The sequence below is a fragment of the Nicotiana sylvestris genome, chromosome 5, assembly GCF_000393655.2.
Source record: "Nicotiana sylvestris chromosome 5, ASM39365v2, whole genome shotgun sequence".
NCBI classification, from domain to species: Eukaryota; Viridiplantae; Streptophyta; class Magnoliopsida; order Solanales; family Solanaceae; genus Nicotiana; species Nicotiana sylvestris.
Genome location: NC_091061.1, coordinates 4,268,904 through 4,287,710, shown reverse-complemented (window position 1 = coordinate 4,287,710; position 18,807 = coordinate 4,268,904). Strand labels below are relative to the sequence as shown.

Here is an 18,807-nt window from a genome sequence, read left to right as displayed (position 1 = left end):
AGGTTTGCAAATATTCTAAGGTTCCAAATTCTAATCAAGAATCAGCTTCTAGATTTTCCTCATAATTCTCCACCTGTCTTGGAAAAATCAATAATCAGTCAAAATCTAGTCAAGTCAAAATATTCAACAACAAAATAGTGGGAAAAAAAGACTACATTTGCGTTAATATTTTAAATAATGTATCCAATAGTCAGTCTATCCTAAACTTGCTGCTATATAACCGCTCTGCCTTTATCTTTGGCATCAACTCTCACTTTCCCTCTCATTCTTTTCTTCTATATAACCAATATCATACAACTAAAACAAATTCAAGAAAATAATTTTGCTTCGAACACGTTTGAAGTATTGGAGATAGATTTTTCATTTTAGGGTACAATCGTCCGCCTCAGGGCGTTAAATATTATTGCATGGTTTTGCATGGTTTAAGAGATTAGTCTTTTGATCGATCAGAGTCAACGTTAACGTTACGATTGGTTGAAGATGGAGCCAGCAAATCTTAATATTTTAAGAGGGAGTAATAGTTTAAGGGGAAGTTTTAGGGCAAATAGTAGTTCAATATTTTCACGTTCAGCTCGAGATGAAGATGATGAAGAAGCTCTTAAATGGGCTGCTTTAGAAAAATTGCCAACTTTTGATCGTCTGAGAAAAGGTTTATTGTTTGGATCAGAAGGTGATTCTGCTGCTGAAGTTGATATAAATGATATTGGACATCAAGAAAGGAAATCTTTACTTGAAAGGCTTGTTAAAGTTGCAGATGAAGATAATGAGAAGTTGTTGTTGAAACTCAAGAATAGAATTGACACGTAAGTGAAAGAATTTTTTTACCTATATATGTATACGAGAACCTTGGCGTAACTGGTAAAGTTGTTGTCATGTGATCAAGAGGTCACGTGTTTGAACTGTGAAAGTAGGCTCTTGAAGAAATGTAGGGTAAGACTGTGTACAATAGATCCTTATGGTCTGGCCCTTCTTCGGACCCCGCGTATAACGTGAGTCTAGCCCTTCCTCGAACCCCGCGCATAGCGGGAGCTTAGTGCACCAGACTACTCTTATACTAGTTTGTTTACATAAATGATACTCCCTCTGTTCTAATTTATGTGAACCTATTTGACTAGACACAGAATTTAAGAAAAAATGTAGACTTTTGAAATTTGTAGTTCTAAATAAGTTAAAAAGGGGTCTAGAGTATTTGTGTGATTATAAAAACTTCTTATTAAGGGTAAAATTGAAAGTTTAAACTAAATTATTTTCAAATTTAAAAAAAGAATCATTTTTTTGAAACAGACAAAAAAAAAAATATGTTCACACAAAAACCAGAACGGAGGGAGCATGGGACATCAAGAAAGAAAGAGTTTGCTTGAGATGCTGGTCAAAGTTGTAGATGAGAAGTTGTTGAAACTCATATAGAGTTGACACGTAAGGGAAAGTGTCAATATATATAGGGGAACGCGTGTACCTTATGTTATTATATGTATGAGTATATATATAATTATAAGAAACTATATATGTTTGTTATTAAAATAATATGTTGAGTTATAAAATAAAATTTAAAGGAGAGTGTCCTATTGTGATTTTTGAAATTTGCCTTCAATTACCAAGCTTATTAGATTGTTTTCTTTCTTAAATGATAAGGTTGAAATAATAGTCCATTTATTAATCTCTTTTAAAATTAGATTGCGTGATCACTTTGATGTGCAATTGTTAAGATATTTGAACCTGACGTACTCCCTCCTGCTCACAGCAAGTGATCAATTTGCTTTTTTATTTTGGTTCAAAATAAGTGTCCAGTTATGTAATTAAGAAAGAATTCAATTTGTTTTTACAAAATAACTCCTATGTACATATCCCTAAAAAGTTTTCTTACTCCTCACATTAAATGTTTAGTTAAGGGTAGTTTAGTCATAGTAGGTATTTTTGTATAGAATTTAGTATTTTCTTAATGGGCGTGCTAAAAGCAAATTGACCACTTATTGTGAACCGGAGGGAGTATATAATTATGATAGTAGGTAGCAATTAATACAATTGTCAATGAACAATACTTAACAATAAAATTAGGTGAAATATCACATATGTTATTTTGTGATTTAACCCCTAGCATAAGTCTTTTAAACTTCCTCATTTAAAAAAAGCAGACGTGTTTCCTTAATTAATCTAAACCGAAACATTTGAGCTCATAAATATATACTTCCTCTGTCTCATATTAACAGTCGTGGTTACTAAAAATAATCATCTTAAATTATTTGTCACTTTAGAAGTTCAATACAAAATTAATTATCTTTTTCCTTTTTTACCCTTTGTAATAATTATCTTTGAAAACTACAAACACCTAACTTTGTTCATATACAGATGAAAAAAGATTAAATATTAAAATATTTAAAATATGAATAAGGGTAAAGTAGTCAAAATTTCATCCTAATTAGTTTTTCTTAAGGGGCGTATACAGGATAATAATGACAGATAATATGAGATGGAGGGAGTACTAATAAAACTATACTCCCTTTGTCTCATATTAATAGTCGTGATTACTAAAAATAGTTGTCTTAAATTATTTGTCATTTAGAAGTTCAAGACAAAACTGATTATTTTTTCCTTTTTTATTCTTAGTAACAATTGTTCTTGCATATGGAGATAACGCATAAATAGAATAAATATTCAATGAAGAGAGATTATATCTTAAGACATAAATAAAAGTAGAATAGTCCAATCCCTTTTCTAATTAATATTTCTTAAGGGACGCGTAAAAGAGAAACACTACACCTTATATGAGACGAAGGAGTATAAAAAAAAAGTGGTAGACTAATTCCAAGAAAGTAAATTGACTACACTAATTGCTTGGCAGTTAGAGGGAGCTTAATGTCAATGACTTCCCATTTAATTGATTCATTATCATTTATTAGAAGGAAAATTTACTATTTGGTACAACAATATTAAAGGAATAGTGTTTCTACGAGGGATAAAAATGTCTTTTAATTTTTATGAATATTTTGGTAAATCAACTTTACAACTTAGGGTCTTGCCACTTTTAGTATAGTATGATGATAATGATGCAAGGGTAAAATGGTCGATCAATGTTTGAAGGAAATTTTAGTAAAGAACTTCCACTAAAAGTCTTCACACTCATAATATCGTATAATGATAATGATATATACTATAGTTCGTTTACGAAAGGGGAGTCTTGGTGTAACCGGTAAAGCTGTGGCCATGTGATGCCATGTGACCAAGAGATTACGGGTTCGAGCCGTAAAAACAACATCTTGTAGAAATGCAGGGTAATATTGCGTACAATATAATAGATCCTTGTGGTCCATCCTGTTCGGTTCCCGGGCTAAGCAGCCCCAAAGCTTAGTGCATCAGGCTGCTCTTATACTTGTTTGTTTACAATTTTCGGGAAATCTCGATGCAATGGTAAGAGTTGTCGTCATAATGACAAAAAGTTCATGGGGTTTAAGACGTGAAAACAACCACTTGTAAAAATGGAAAGTAAGATTGTGTGCCCAGGGGTCACGAGTTTTAAGCTGTGAAAACAATCTCTTAAAGAAATGCAACATATGAGCAGGGGCAGAGGTTGTGTAGTAGTTACGTGTTCGGACAAACCCAGTAGCTTTTGCTTAAACCTTGTATCTGTATTAGAAAATTCATTAAATATGTAAAAATATTTAATTGCGAACCCAGTAACTACAATGAACTAGGGTTCAGTGATAAGATCAGAACCCATAACCTTCAAATCTTGGCTCCGCCTCTACATATGAGTATGTATAATGAACTTGAGGCGATACCTTTCTTCGGACCTAGGCATAGTGGGAACTTAGTGTGTCGAAGTTTTGCCTTTTTGCTTTTCCTAACTATGACTTGAGTTTACCTTTTTTATTTTTATTAGTTGATATTTAATTTTTTGTTCCTTTTTGTTGAAAAAATGAAAAATTTACAGAGTTGGGATTGATATGCCATCAATAGAAGTAAGATATGAGAATCTAACTATTGAGGCAGATGCATATGTAGGAAGCAGAGCTTTGCCTACTTTTATCAACTTCATTACCAACTTTTTTGAGGTAAAAAAATAAAAATAAAAATAAAAATTATATATATATATATATATATATATATATATATATATATATATATATATATATATATTTTATTTTATTTTAATTTGCAAGGGAGTTGTTATTTTATCAAACTAACTTTTGTGTATTTTGTTTTCCAATTTTTTTGCTCCAAAGACAATGTTGAATTCTGTTCACATTCTTCCAAGTAAAAAGAGGCAAATTACAATACTCAAAGATGTAAGTGGTATGATTAAGCCATGCAGATTAACTCTGCTTTTGGGACCTCCAAGCTCTGGAAAAACTACATTTTTATTAGCTTTGGCTGGAAAGCTTGATCCTACTCTAAGGGTAAGATTTTTAATTCCAAATATCTTAGAATTTTTTTAAAATAAAGATATTGTATAAAACTCGCAAGGGTGGCCGAGTTGGTTAAGCAGGAAATCCCCCAAATGGGAGGTCACAAATTCGAAACCCCCTGTCATGTTGAGCAGAAGATCTCCCAAATGGAAGGTCGCAGGTTCGAAACCCCCTGCATGCTTTCTCGGTCGAGCTCGTTTCACGGGGCTTGTCTAGTGCGGTATACCTCTCGAGTGTGGTTTCCGAGCTACTACACTGGAGCAAGGTTTACCTAGAGCGCACCTGAAAGGTAGTGGTTGCGGGTTCCTTAGTTTACAAAAAAGTATTGTATAAAAGATTTATTCTTTATTCAATGACAATAAAATTGTTTTTTTTTTACACAATCATTATATCTTAACCTACTATAGAAGATTTCTTGTCTTATTTTTCAGTTCACTAATTCCACTAATTATGACTTGATACTATAATTTTTTTTTATATTGTCAATGTATAGAAGTTAAACGCTTTTATAAATAAGAAGAAAAAAAAAACTAAATTTTCTATCTATCTATCTATCTATTTTTTTAAAATTGTTTTTGGAAATCAGGTTGATGGAAAGGTGACATATAATGGACATGAATTACATGAGTTTGTGCCACAAAGAACAGCTGTTTATATTAGCCAAAATGATTTACATATTGGAGAAATGACTGTAAGAGAAACTTTGGAATTTTCTGCAAGATGTCAAGGAGTTGGCTCTAGATATCGTTAGTATTTTCTTATTGATTTTTTTTTAATAATTAAATTCAATTTTTGTAAGTGAGTTTTATTTATAATTTTTTTTTTTTGCAGCAAAAACATATAGATATTCATTTATTAATTATTTTCTTGAAAATTTGTGTAGAGATGTTGGCTGAATTATCAAGAAGAGAGAAAGAAGCTAATATCAAGCCAGATCCTGATCTTGATATCTACATGAAGGTAAGAATACAAACAAACTATACTAATAATGAAAGGGAGTACTAAATTTTTTAGTATATCTACATTTATACTTTTTATTTGTTGTTTTTGGGAAATATAGGCTGCAGCAACAGAAGGACAGGAAGCAAATGTTTACACAGATTATGTTCTTAAGGTAACATCAAGTATTCAATCATATATTTTGGCAAAAGGGTTGAAAAGAGTTCAATAAGGATTTTACTTATATACACTGATATTGATATTGAAGGAGAGCCTTGATGTAACTGATAAAGTTGCTACCATGTGACCAGGAGGTCACGGGTTCGAGCCGTGGAAACAGCCTCTTGCAGGAATGCAGAGTAAGGTTGCGTACAATAGACCTTTGTGGTCCGGCTCTTCCCTGCACCTCGCGCATAGCGAGATCTTAATGCACCGGGCTGTCCTACACTGATATTGTAAAGAATCTTTACACTAGTAGTGTATCTTAACCTGTTGTAACATGTAATTTGCCTTACTTTCCACGTTACTAATCTCAACTTTTATGAACGTTTTATCTTTTAAGTGTCCTGATAGCGAAAAGCTAAACTCAATTAATAATAGTAACTTGCTTTCTACTTGCATTTGCAGATTTTGGGACTGGATGTTTGTGCTGATACTATGGTGGGAGATGAAATGCTAAGGGGTATCTCAGGCGGACAAAAGAAACGTGTAACAACAGGTGAAATGCTAGTTGGACCGGCAAAGGCACTTTTCATGGATGAAATCTCAACTGGATTAGACAGTTCAACGACTTTCTCCATTGTCAATTCTCTAAGACAATCCGTGCAGCTAATGAAAGGAACTACTGTGATATCTCTGTTGCAGCCAGCTCCCGAAACTTACAACCTGTTTGATGACATTATCCTGTTATCAGATGGCTACATTGTGTATCAGGGCCCTCGAGAGTCCGTTCTTGACTTCTTTGAATCCATGGGATTCAAATGCCCTGAAAGAAAAGGCGTGGCGGATTTCTTGCAAGAGGTATGTCGTACAATAAAGTATAACCAAGAAATTTTTATAATTTTGAAGTGTGCTACCATCTCATGTATAAGTTTAAACTGTTAGAAAGAGCACACTTTTATATAGTTAATTATGTCTTCAACGTGTCCCCTCACGTGCCAGACTGATTCTTTTTCATGGGTGGCGATAATACTTAACATATGTGTGTGACCTTAAAAGTTTAATATGTTAACTATGTCTTAGACATATAAGAATTAAGTTTAGGTTCTAAAAGGTGGAAGTTTTTAAATTACTTCTTGCAGGTAACATCAAAGAAGGATCAACAGCAATATTGGGTTAAGAAGGATGAGCCTTATAGGTTTATCACATCAAAAGAATTTGCCGAGGCATATCAGTCTTTCCATGTCGGAAAGAAACTTAGCTATGAGCTTGCAACTCCATATGACAAGAGCAAAAGCCACCCTGCTGCTTTGTCTACTCAGAAGTATGGTATAGGGACAAAACAACTGTTGAAAGTCTGCGCTGAACGAGAATTCCTGCTAATGAAGAGGAACTCATTTGTTTACATCTTCAAGCTCTTTCAGGTACTGACTACTTGGTCTATTAGAGATGTAAAGGTGTTTGCCGTTTCATAACCATGTTTTTCAGTTGTAATGATCTCTTTGTTTCTGTTCTTTTTCTTATCAGCTCGTGGTAATGGCACTTATAACGATGACTGTCTTTTTCCGAACTAAGATGCCCCGAGATGATATGGATGATGGAGGGATATATGCTGGTGCTCTCTTTTTCGTGGTCGTTCAGATTATGTTTAATGGAATGGCTGAGATCAACCTAACAATTCTCAAGCTTCCAGTTTACTTCAAGCAAAGGGACCTTCTCTTTTTCCCTTCATGGGCTTACGCCCTTCCCACGTGGATCCTCAAAATCCCTATAACAATTGTTGAAGTTGCAATTTGGACGTTCCTTACATATTATGTCATGGGATTTGATCCGAATGTTTCAAGGTAAGGGAAGAAAAAAGACAGTGCCTACTAATAATAATTAGGTGGCCTTTGTAATTTCTTTCATCCCATGATTATTAATTGAATCGACTATTGCTTTGCAGATTGTTCAAACAATTCTTTCTTCTCGTACTAGTACACCAGATGGCATCAGCATTGTATCGATTCATTGGAGCAGCAGGGAGAACAATGGGAGTCGCTAGTACATTTGGAGCATTTGCTCTGATCTTACAGTTTGCATTGAGTGGATTCATCCTCTCAAGAGGTATACTTTATGTTGTTTGCATAAATTCTTTTTCTTGTTCAATCAGACACCGAGGGGGAGCCGTGGAGCAATGGTCAAGTTGTCTCCGTATGATGCTTGCATCAGGGTAGGGTGCCCTGGAATCAGCCACTGATGCTTGCATCAGGGTAGGGTGCCTACATTACATACCTTGGGATGGGGCCCTTCCCCATACCCTGCGTGAACCGGATGTTTTGTGCACCGGGCTGCCCTTGATCAATCAGACACCATATTTATTTTATATTTTTCTTGATGCTGCAGATGATGTGAAGAAATGGTGGATCTGGGGTTACTGGATCTCACCATTGATGTATTCCATGAATTCAATTCTTGTGAATGAATTTGATGGGAAGAACTGGAAACATGTAAGTGTCTTATTCCTAACGCAGCACGCAAATAATTAAGTTTCTCGTATATGGATGCTCATTTCCACTCTTAATTAATATAGATCGCGCCAAATGGAAATGAGCCACTTGGTGATGCAGTAGTAAGAGCTCGAGGATTCTTTCCGGATGCATACTGGTACTGGATAGGTATTGGGGCACTTATTGGATTCGTAATGATCCTCAACATCTTCTACAGTTTAGGACTCGCTTACCTAAACCGTGAGTATCTCTGATGTCTCTACTTTCCCCTTGAAAAAGAAAAATGCCATGTACTAACATAAAATGAATGATGTCGTGTACTTATTTCCTATATATCTGCAGCATTTGGTAAGCCGCAAGCTATGATATCAGAAGACGATGAGAATGCTGATAATGTTCGACTAATTAGTCCAGAGGGAGGTGATTCTGTTAGTGAGGGTCAGAACAAAAAGAGGGGTATGGTTCTTCCATTTGAGCCCCATTCCATCACTTTTGATGACGTCGTATACTCTGTTGACATGCCTCAGGTGCCTTCCCAGAAAGCTGTCGATAATATTATTCATGTGGTTTTTGGCTCTTTTCTGTGAACAAAAAACTTGAATATTCTATTGACTTGCAGGAAATGAAAGGACAAGGTTCAACAGAAGATAGATTGGTACTTCTAAAGGGTGTAAGTGGATCTTTCAGGCCAGGTGTTCTCACGGCTTTAATGGGCGTTAGCGGTGCTGGTAAAACGACATTGATGGACGTCTTGGCTGGAAGAAAAACAGGAGGATATATTGATGGAAGCATCAAGATTTCTGGATATCCAAAGAAACAAGAAACCTTTGCACGTGTTTCCGGTTACTGTGAGCAGAATGATATCCATTCACCTTATGTTACAGTTTACGAGTCCTTGGTTTACTCAGCTTGGCTGCGTTTACCACAAGATGTCGATGAAAACAAGAGAAAGGTTGGTTCCTATAAATTCTATCTCTAGTCTATCCTGCATATTGGTCGAACCTATTATACAACGAAGCAGACAATAACACTATCGATTGATCGCCTTTCTACAGATGTTTGTTGAGGAAGTTATGGAACTTGTGGAGCTAACACCATTAAGATCAGCTTTAGTTGGATTGCCAGGAGTAAATGGTCTATCAACCGAGCAACGGAAAAGGTTGACCATTGCAGTTGAACTAGTATCAAACCCCTCTATCATTTTCATGGACGAACCAACTTCAGGGCTGGATGCAAGAGCTGCAGCCATTGTCATGAGAGCTGTTAGGAACACCGTCGATACAGGAAGAACCGTTGTCTGTACCATTCATCAGCCTAGTATCGACATTTTCGAAGCCTTTGATGAGGTGAGGTTTTTTAACCTTCCAGGACAATAAAGCTAATATTTGTTTCCCCTTTCTTTTGCCATTGAATACTAAAAAGAAACACGACTTTGCAGCTATTTCTAATGAAACGTGGGGGACAAGAGATATATGTTGGTCCTCTAGGTCGCCATTCTTGCCATTTGATCAAATACTTTGAGGTATGTTACCAAAGCAAGAAAATGAATTCTTTTTCCTAGTTTATATAATCAAAATACAGAAGGGGAGCCTTGGCGTAACTTGTAAAGTTGCTGCCATGTGACCAGGAGGTCACGGGTTCGAGCTGTGGAAACAGTCTCTCGCAGAAATGCAGGGTAAGATTGCATACAATAGAAGAGCGTAGTGCACCGGGCTGACCTTTTTTTATATATATAATCAAAAACTAATCTTAGTTTCGTCTTGAATTCAGTCAATGCCTGGAGTTAGTAAGATAAAGGAGGCTTACAATCCAGCAACTTGGATGTTAGAAGTTACAGCCTCGTCTCAAGAAATGATGTTAGGTGTCGACTTTGCTGATCTGTACAAGAAATCAGACCTCTACAAGAGGAACAAAGCCTTGATTGCTGAACTAAGTACGCCTCGTCCTGGTACAAAGGATCTGCATTTTGAAACTCAATTTTCACAGCCTTTCTGGACCCAATGTATGGCTTGTCTCTGGAAGCAATATTGGTCGTACTGGCGTAATCCATCTTATACTGCTGTTAGATTCATTTTCACATTATTCATAGCACTTGTCTTTGGCACAATGTTCTGGGATCTTGGCACCAAAGTGTAAGTACAAGTCATAATTTGAAGTAAATAGAACTTTGTATAGTACTTAAGCTAAACTATTCGAGCTTTATTGATCACAGGAGTCGGAGCCAGGATCTTTTCAACGCCATGGGATCCATGTATGCTGCATGTCTTTTCCTCGGTGTACAAAATTCATCGTCAGTCCAGCCTGTTGTAGCCGTTGAGCGAACTGTATTTTATAGAGAAAGAGCTGCTGGAATGTATTCAGCCATACCTTATGCCATTGGACAGGTGAACAGATAGTTCAATTTTGTCACATTTTGTAGACATTTCAGCCTTAAAAAGACATCATATTAATCCATGAAAACTTTATTTATCTTGCAGGTTATTGTTGAATTACCTTATGTATTTGTACAAGCTGCTTTCTATGGTATCATTGTGTATGCGATGATCGGATTTGAATGGACTGCTGCCAAGTTCTTTTGGTACTTCTTCTTCATGTACTTCACGCTCTTGTACTTCACCTTCTATGGTATGATGACCGTAGCCATTACCCCGAATCAAAACGTTGCTTCCATTGTCGCGGCCTTCTTCTATGCAGTATGGAATCTCTTCTCAGGATTCATCGTTCCACGACCTGTAAGTTCACGAAAATCCTCAATTCCATCGATTTTTGTCCTTGTAAATTAACCTCAATCTCGAAAAATGACAAGTTAATGTTCCCTTTTTTGTTAAAACAGCGTATTCCAATATGGTGGAGATGGTACTACTGGGCATGCCCTGTTGCATGGACCTTATATGGTCTCGTTGCATCACAATTCGGTGACCTACAAAACGATCTTGGCAATAATGAAAATGTGGAACAATTCTTGAGTCGTTACTTTGGATTTGAGCATGATTTTCTTGGAGTAGTCGCAGCTGTGATCGTTGCATTGCCCGTTATGTTCGCCGTCATATTTGCATTGGCCATTAAGGCACTCAACTTCCAGAGAAGATAAGAGAGTTCACCTACTACAACTTATGAGAAAAAAGAAAATGCAAAAGTCAAAACTACTATATATATATATATATATCACTACTTGAAAATTGTTTCTTGTAACATTTTGTATTTCTGTGTATGTACTTTTGTTTTTCCTTAATCCCAAGTTTTGTTTGTACAAACAAATAATTTTTCAATGATAAATGAAAATATATGCACAATTTACTCCGTTGTTGGCTTCTTTTTTATCCTCCCCTTTAACTATATGCTAGTTCTCTTCTTCTTTTTTTTCTTTTTCATTCTTAAAAAGGGCAGCCCGTTGCACTAAGCTTGCACTATGCGCGGGATCCGAGAAGGGTCGGACCACAAGGGTCTATTGTACGCAATCTTATACTACATTTCTGCAAGTGGGGTGTTTCCACGGCTCGAACCCGTGACCTCTTAGTCACATGACAACAACTTTACCACTTACGTCAAGGCTCCCGTTCCTTCTTTTTCCTTCTCAAAATAAAAAATCAAGAACCATTGGAAAGATTAAGGAGATCGAAAAATAAAAGAAAAGAGCCAATGGAACCTTTGCTAAAGTGGAAAACTCCAATGTTAATATCCAACAAAAAGTTATGTAAAATAGTCGAAAACTACTACTACTAGTTTGTACAATGCAGAATGGTCCACATGAATCCTTGGTTTGCCCCTTTAGGCAGTGGCAGAGCTGAGGGGCGCGGGTTTCATATGAATCCTCTCTGCCGAAAAGTTACTATGTATATACAGTAGATCTTGAATCCCTTTGACACAACCTAAGAGCTATTTGTGTGTTTACTTTTTTATATTTTGAATCTCCTTAGCGAAAATCCTGGCTCTCTGCTACTGCCTTTAGGTGGCAATTGAGCTCATAGTTCTGTGTCAGATAGGAGAGTAGTTGATTCAAGATTCATAGTTGAATTCACATTGAAAAAAAATGATCTCTTAATAATTCCCTCTTTTATTACAAAGGCATATGCATGATTAACTCTAAAAAGAAGTAAAGCCCTGAGATTTGATTTTCTTGCCTGCAAATAATAAGATTCATTAAGGCGTATCAGAAACTATAACATGCATTGCTTGAGTAGATAGTCTAGCTATACTTGATCTGTTCACCTTAACTTGTTCTTATCCAAAATATTCTAGGCGTCGGCAAAACACTGCTGTTTTTTTCAAAAACAGAAGCCCTGTAGCACCCCGTGACGGGAATGGGAACAGCCCTATGCGCAGGCAACAACACCGACTCTACGAAGTCAGAATTGAATCTTTATTTTTGTTGGCTTTTCCAATTCAATCTTGAAAGCAATTCAATTGCGTAAAGCGAGTACTTCTAGCTGGTGCGCCTGCTTCTTATTTTGGTGACTATGTTTCTTTTGGCGAATTTAGTTTGATAAGTGCCCCATGTGCAGAGGTGGATCCCGAAGTTATATTTAATGGGTTCAAACTTGCACTGTACTCATTACTGTCACACCTCCTTTTTCCGCGCCCGCGAGGGTGCGTAGGGAGTTTTCTCCAATTAAAGGACAGTCGAAACGGGATTTGTTTGTTTGTTTCAGAGTCGCCACCTGGGAATTTTAAGGCGTCCCAAGTCACCGGTTTTAATCCCTGAATCGAGGAGAATATGACTCTGTCTATTTAACAGTCTGCGCACCAGAAATCCGGATAAGGAATTCTGTTAACCCGGGAGAAGGTGTTAGGCATTCCCGAGTTCCGTGGTTCTAGCACGGTCGCTCAACTGTTATATTCGGCTTGATTATTTTGATTTGTTAAATACATTTTTATTGCATGATTTTATTGTTACCGCTTCTATTTAGATTTAAAGACCCTTCTTTGAATCGAATCACGCGTACGTATATTCGTGTTATAAATTATATTTTTTAAAACATGCGGAGTTGTGTCACGCGCACGTGTACACAATAATATAGATAATATTTTTATTAAAATAATTATTTTCGAAATTATGCTTTAAATAAAATCAAGAACATTCGCCCTTTTGGTATAATTAAGTAGTGAACCTCACATCTCGGGTTTTTATGAAATTAATAATGATATTCTCCGAGAAATCCCTTTTATTAAATATTCGATCGAAGTTGCGCGAACGCATAATCCGAATTGCTTTTAGAAATATAATCAGGTTACGCGAACGTATCCCTAATCACAAAAATATTCTTGATAAGGTTCTCTACAAATTGTTATTACGTGTTGACCGCGAGCCTTGTTTTACACATATGAATCATATACCTCAAATTTTAAAGAATTAATGACGTGAAAAAGAAAACAGACAATATGTATCTAAAACTAACATTTTTTCGTGGATACAACATTTGGATGTCCATAAATCGAATCGTGTATAAAATTGGGAAAGAACTTAAAATGATAAACAAATTAATAATTTCCGCAGAATCTTCATTGTTTCATTTAAGGCGAACTCTTCTTCTATATATCTTTTACATAAAATGCCACGATTCGTTTATAAATCCCATGTCCTTTTCATGTATTTGTTTTAGTCCAAAGTTACAATGGTTTGGTTAATGTTTGCAATGGAAGATAAGAGTCAAGTTGATAAGAAAAAGAAATATTACAAACTAATTCAATAAAATTGCTTTATATACAACGTAATTGTTCGTCTGAACCATTCATAATATTCTAACGTCGTAACAAGCTAATCAATTCACCTTTCTTATGGTTATACATATACCCGTTATCTTACCATATATGAAAAAATACAATCAACATCATTTTAACCTTATTCAACAACAGAGGTTAGTAATGTAGTTTTCTTGATATTTCTATCCTACTTTACATTTAGCTAACAATATTACGGGATGTAATTAATGGCCCATTTTATGCTATGTTCCCTACCTTGATAATTCAATCATGACTTCACTTAATGAAAATTCCGAAATAGGTGATATTATTACAACACTTATACGAACTTTAAGATGTAACAATTATCTTATATTCATTACGTCAAACGTACTACTATATTAATCAACTGAAACAAAACCAAATTTTAAACTAATGAACTTGCACGAATGAAAAACAGAATTATAATTCCCGAACTTCATTAATTTGTCATGTTGAAACTTTTCATGACATGAATTTACAGATATGTACCTGATATTGGAAGCAAAAGAAAATGAAGATGAGAATCAGCAGCAGTAATAACAGTACAACAGCAACAACTGCCCAGCAATAGTAACAACCTAGTAACAGACCGGTGGAGTAGTAATCTCAAAAAGCTTTAAGCTTTGAATGAAACAACAACCATTGATACTAATTTCAAACAAAGAAAGAAAGCAGAAGATTTTTTAGTTTTTTTTTTATTTTTTATTTTGCAGCTTAAATATTTTTCGGAATTTTTCTTTCTCTTAAATGTTCAGCCCTTTTTTTTCTCTCTTCTATTCTTTGTCCGTTTTTTTTCCTCTCTATCTGTCTGTGTATTTTTTCTTGTCTGTTCTCTCCTAAATCTGATTTCAAGACTTCATATATATAACTCATCCCATAAACTTTTCAATTAATTAATATCCATACTTTTTCTCTACCCAACCCATTATCTTCTCACTCATCCCCATTACATTAAATAAACATATCACACCACCCCATTATATTTTGTCCCTCATGCCTAACATAAAATAATGCAAGATTCCCCCCACTAAATTTTGTTTTGTCCCCCATTTATATTAAATAACCATATCACAACTCACCCCATTTTATTTTGTCCCCATGCTTCAAATAAACAATTACAAAATGTACAATTCCTAAACTACCTCTCCGACCTTACTAAAAATTACTAAACTACCCCTGAACGTACTACAAATTACCAAACTACCCATCAACTATAACACATCAATTAATCAAACTTTAACAAAAATATAGGTAATATGATTAATTTCTAACAATGTTCAAACAACAAATTTCATGAACATGATTTCTTCAACATTTCAATAACAAATCACATGAACATGATTTCAACCACAAATCATATGAACACAAATTGAACAACCAAGAACAACTAAAATTTGATTGAACAATATTTTTAGCAACAACAAACCTATTTTCGGATTTAAACAACAACAACAATCAAACAAGTATATTTAGATTTCTAAATTCAATAATATTGAACTTAAAATCAACCATAACAACATTACAACCAACAATTCCTATATCAAACTTAAACAAGATTATGAGACAAATTCACGAAATAATCATAAATGATAAACAAGAAATCAAACTATACAAAATTCGGATTCAAGATCATCCAAACAAAGTATGAACATGAATGAATCTATTTTAACACAACAAACATGACGGATTAAACGATTAAATCAATATATTTCCTTTAACACAACTAAATTCTTTTTAGACAAATAACAAGATCGACGAATAAACAATTATGAACTTAAGCTTGAACTTAACAATATTAACAATTTCTAACAATACATAAACACATGAAACAAATTGAAGAAACAATTAATTAAACTTCAATTTGTATCTAACAAACATTAAACTAACAAATATTCACTTAAACAACAATACAAACATGAAATAAACATGAAACATAACTAATTAATCTTTCATTTGAAATCTGAAAAATTAATTTAACAAACAACACATGAGCATGAACTAAAAATTAATTCAAACGATAAACAAAACAAACATTTGCCGATTTTAGATTCGAAAATATCAAAGCAAAATACGGACAAAATAAAACTCAAAAACTACTAACCGGATCGAAATGAAATATGTACGGACTGTTTCGACGAACCTCGAATGGGAATGAATCTGTCCGGATTCGACGACGAACTCAACGACGAACTCACCTTCCTTGTAAACTTTGACGAACTCAAAACGACGCTCGACGACCTCGACTAAAACTCAACCGAGCAGCTCGTCTAAAGATACAACAGCTGGAACGAAGGAGAAGTGATGAACAGAAGCAGCTGGAAGTGAAGAAGAAGGTGGAACGGGAAGCAGCAGCAGCACGTTTGGACGCCATGGACGTGAAGCAGAAGCAGCAGCTCGGAGACGGCTTCCATGGCGACGCTCAAGCTGAAGAAGACGAAGAAGAACAGCAGCAGCTGAGGCTTGTTTTGGCCTCAAGCTGCTCGACGGAAGCAGCTGGTCGTCGCTCATCCATGGCGGAATGAGCTGGACGACGAGGGCAGCGACCGGGGGGGGTCCGTCGGTTCAGGCGTCCATGGTCGTTTGTTTAGGGTGGTGTTGACGACGGACAACGACGACGAGGGAGGGGACTGTTTGGTCGAAGGTCTGGACGACGCCATGGGAGGCAGCCATGGTTATCTTGAGGAAGAAGAAGAAGATAGGAGGGGTGGCGGATTGGTTTAGTGTTTTTAGGGTTTTCTTCTTTTAATTTTTGTTTTGTTTTGTAAAATGTAAGACAAAGGGGTTTGGGTCTTTTGGGTTATGGACTGGGTCGACCCAGTTCGAAATGGACTGGGTCGTAGGGAAGATTGGGCCATTTTTTGGGCCTGTGGCTTGAAATTGAAGAAGAGGCCCAATTCCGACTTTCTTTATATTTTCGCTCTCTTTTCTTCTTTTATTTCTCTAAAACTAAATTATAAAAATACTTAAACTATTATTAAGAACTAAATTAAGTTATAAAAGCGCAAATTAACTCCCAATAACAATTAACACGCAATTAAATAATAATTAAGCATAAAATTGTATATTTGGACATTAAATGCTAAAAATGCAAACGATGCCTATTTTTGTAATTTTTAATTTTTGTAAAACAAATTTAATTACTAACAATTGTAGAATTAAATCCTACATGCAAAATGTGACATATTTTTGTATTTTTTATTAATTTATCAAAATAAACACGCACAGACAAATACAAATAATTATTCAAAATATCACAAAATTGCACACCAAAGAAAAATCATTTTATTTTTGAATTTTTGGGAGTAATTCTCATATAGGGCAAAAATCACGTGCTTACAGCTGCCCCTCTTTGCCCGGAGACACGAAGGGTTTTCGTGCAAAGATAAAGCGAGCGATTTTTGCCCATCCGAGTACTCCGTTGAAGCATTTTTTGAAAAAGATTTGACCGAACCTTTGCTTCAAAGGTTTCCTACATATCCTGGGCTAAACAGGAATCAGGTCAATGTAGTTCGGGAAATTTTGGTAGCTGGGACTACCGTGGGACTGCATTGTTACTGTTGTTGCATGCTATTACCACTGCTTACCGATCTCCTTGTTACACCATGCTTAAAAGAAAACAAGAAGCTAGGCTAGAGTACAATTTGTTTTTGTTGCCTTGCTTCCTTGTCTGCTTGCATTTCTTCCGGTGCTTTTCTTCTTTTGACACATGTACTTGAGTTTGTACTGTGACCTCTTGTTGCAACCTTCTGTTTCCCGGTGCCGGGGAATTTTATTGTTTCCTGCTGGGGATTCCTATTGTAACCCTCTGTTTTATTGTCCTCTGACTTGATCTTGAAATGTATGCCTCTGTTATCTGGGCGGGCTCCCAACTTCAATACTTGAAAATTAAAGACTTGAAATGTATGCCTCTGTTATCTGGGCGGGCTCCCAACTTCAATGCTTGAAATGTAAAGACTGAATGTATGCCTCTGTTCTATGGGCGGGCTCCCAACTTCAACAACTGAAATGTAAAGACTGAAATGTATGCCTCTGTTATCTGGGTGGGCTCCCAATATCAACAACAACTTTTAAAAATAAGCGTCATTCCTCTCTTCAGGCGGGCTCCTGACTTCAAATACACAACTTTGAAAATAAACGTCTTTCCTCTCTTCAGGCGGCTCCTGACTTCAACCAATACATCACCATTCCTTTCTTTAGGTTGGCGAGATTTCAACAAATTTTAAAAACGCCTTTCCTCTCTTCAGGCGGGCTCCTGACTTCAACCAATACATCGCCATTCCTTTCTTTAGGTTGGCGAGATTTCAACAACTTTTAAAAACGCCTTTCCTCTCTTCAGGCGGGCTCCTGACTTCATCCAATACATCGCCATTCCTTTCTTTAGGTTGGCGAGATTTCAACAACTTTTAAAAACGCCTTTCCTCTCTTCAGGCGGGCTCCTGACTTCAACAACTTTGAAAATAATCGCCATTCCTCTCTTCAGGCGGGCTCCTGACTTCAACCAATACATCGCCATTCCTTTCTTTAGGTTGGCAAGATTTCAACAACTTTTAAAAACGCCTTTCCTCTCTTCAGGCGGGCTCTTGACTTCAACAACAACTTTGAAAATAATCGCCATTCCTCTCTTCAGGCGGGCTCCTGACTTCAACCAATACATCGCCATTCCTTTCTTTAGGTTGGCAAGATTTCAACAACTTTTAAAAACGCCTTTCCTCTCTTCAGGCGGGCTCCTGACTTCAACAACAACTTTGAAAATAATCGCCATTCCTCTCTTCAGGCGGGCTCCTGACTTCAACCACAACTTTGAAAATAATCGTCATTCCTCTCTTCAGGCGGGCTCCTGACTTCAACCACTACATCGCTATTCTATTCTTCAGGGGGCTCCTGACTTCAACCAATAGATCGCCATTCTATTCTTTAGGGGGACTCCTGATTTCAACATCAAATCGCCATTCTATTCTTCAGGGTGGCTCCTGACTTCTTCTTAAATTCTTCATCCTCATTCTCCAGGTGGACGCCTGATTTTTAATTTTTCATCCTCATTCTCCAGGTGGATGCCTGACTTCTTCTTCAATTTTTCATCCTCATTCTCCAGGTGG

At 36.1% G+C, this 18,807-nt stretch overlaps 1 protein-coding gene across 2 annotated transcripts; it reads left to right on the top strand.

Moving 5' to 3' along the window:
- The first annotated feature begins 256 nt into the window (after window positions 1-256).
- Window positions 257-11,290, top strand: LOC104228706 (pleiotropic drug resistance protein 1-like). Of its 2 annotated transcripts, XM_070174194.1 has the most exons (21): window positions 257-803; window positions 3,929-4,049; window positions 4,221-4,394; window positions 4,990-5,149; window positions 5,287-5,363; window positions 5,464-5,517; window positions 5,970-6,362; window positions 6,644-6,925; window positions 7,029-7,345; window positions 7,447-7,607; window positions 7,887-7,990; window positions 8,074-8,230; window positions 8,333-8,517; window positions 8,610-8,942; window positions 9,046-9,336; window positions 9,429-9,512; window positions 9,618-9,665; window positions 9,761-10,122; window positions 10,203-10,374; window positions 10,468-10,722; window positions 10,824-11,290. In XM_070174194.1, exons 1-21 carry the CDS (start codon window positions 481-483, stop codon window positions 11,079-11,081), a joined length of 4,311 nt encoding a protein of 1,436 aa, XP_070030295.1. In that variant the 5' UTR covers window positions 257-480; the 3' UTR covers window positions 11,082-11,290. The 2 variants fall into 2 exon arrangements, with proteins under 2 accessions (XP_070030295.1, XP_009779532.1); XM_009781230.2 differs by lacking the exon at window positions 9,618-9,665.
- Window positions 11,291-18,807: the final 7,517 nt, after the last annotated feature.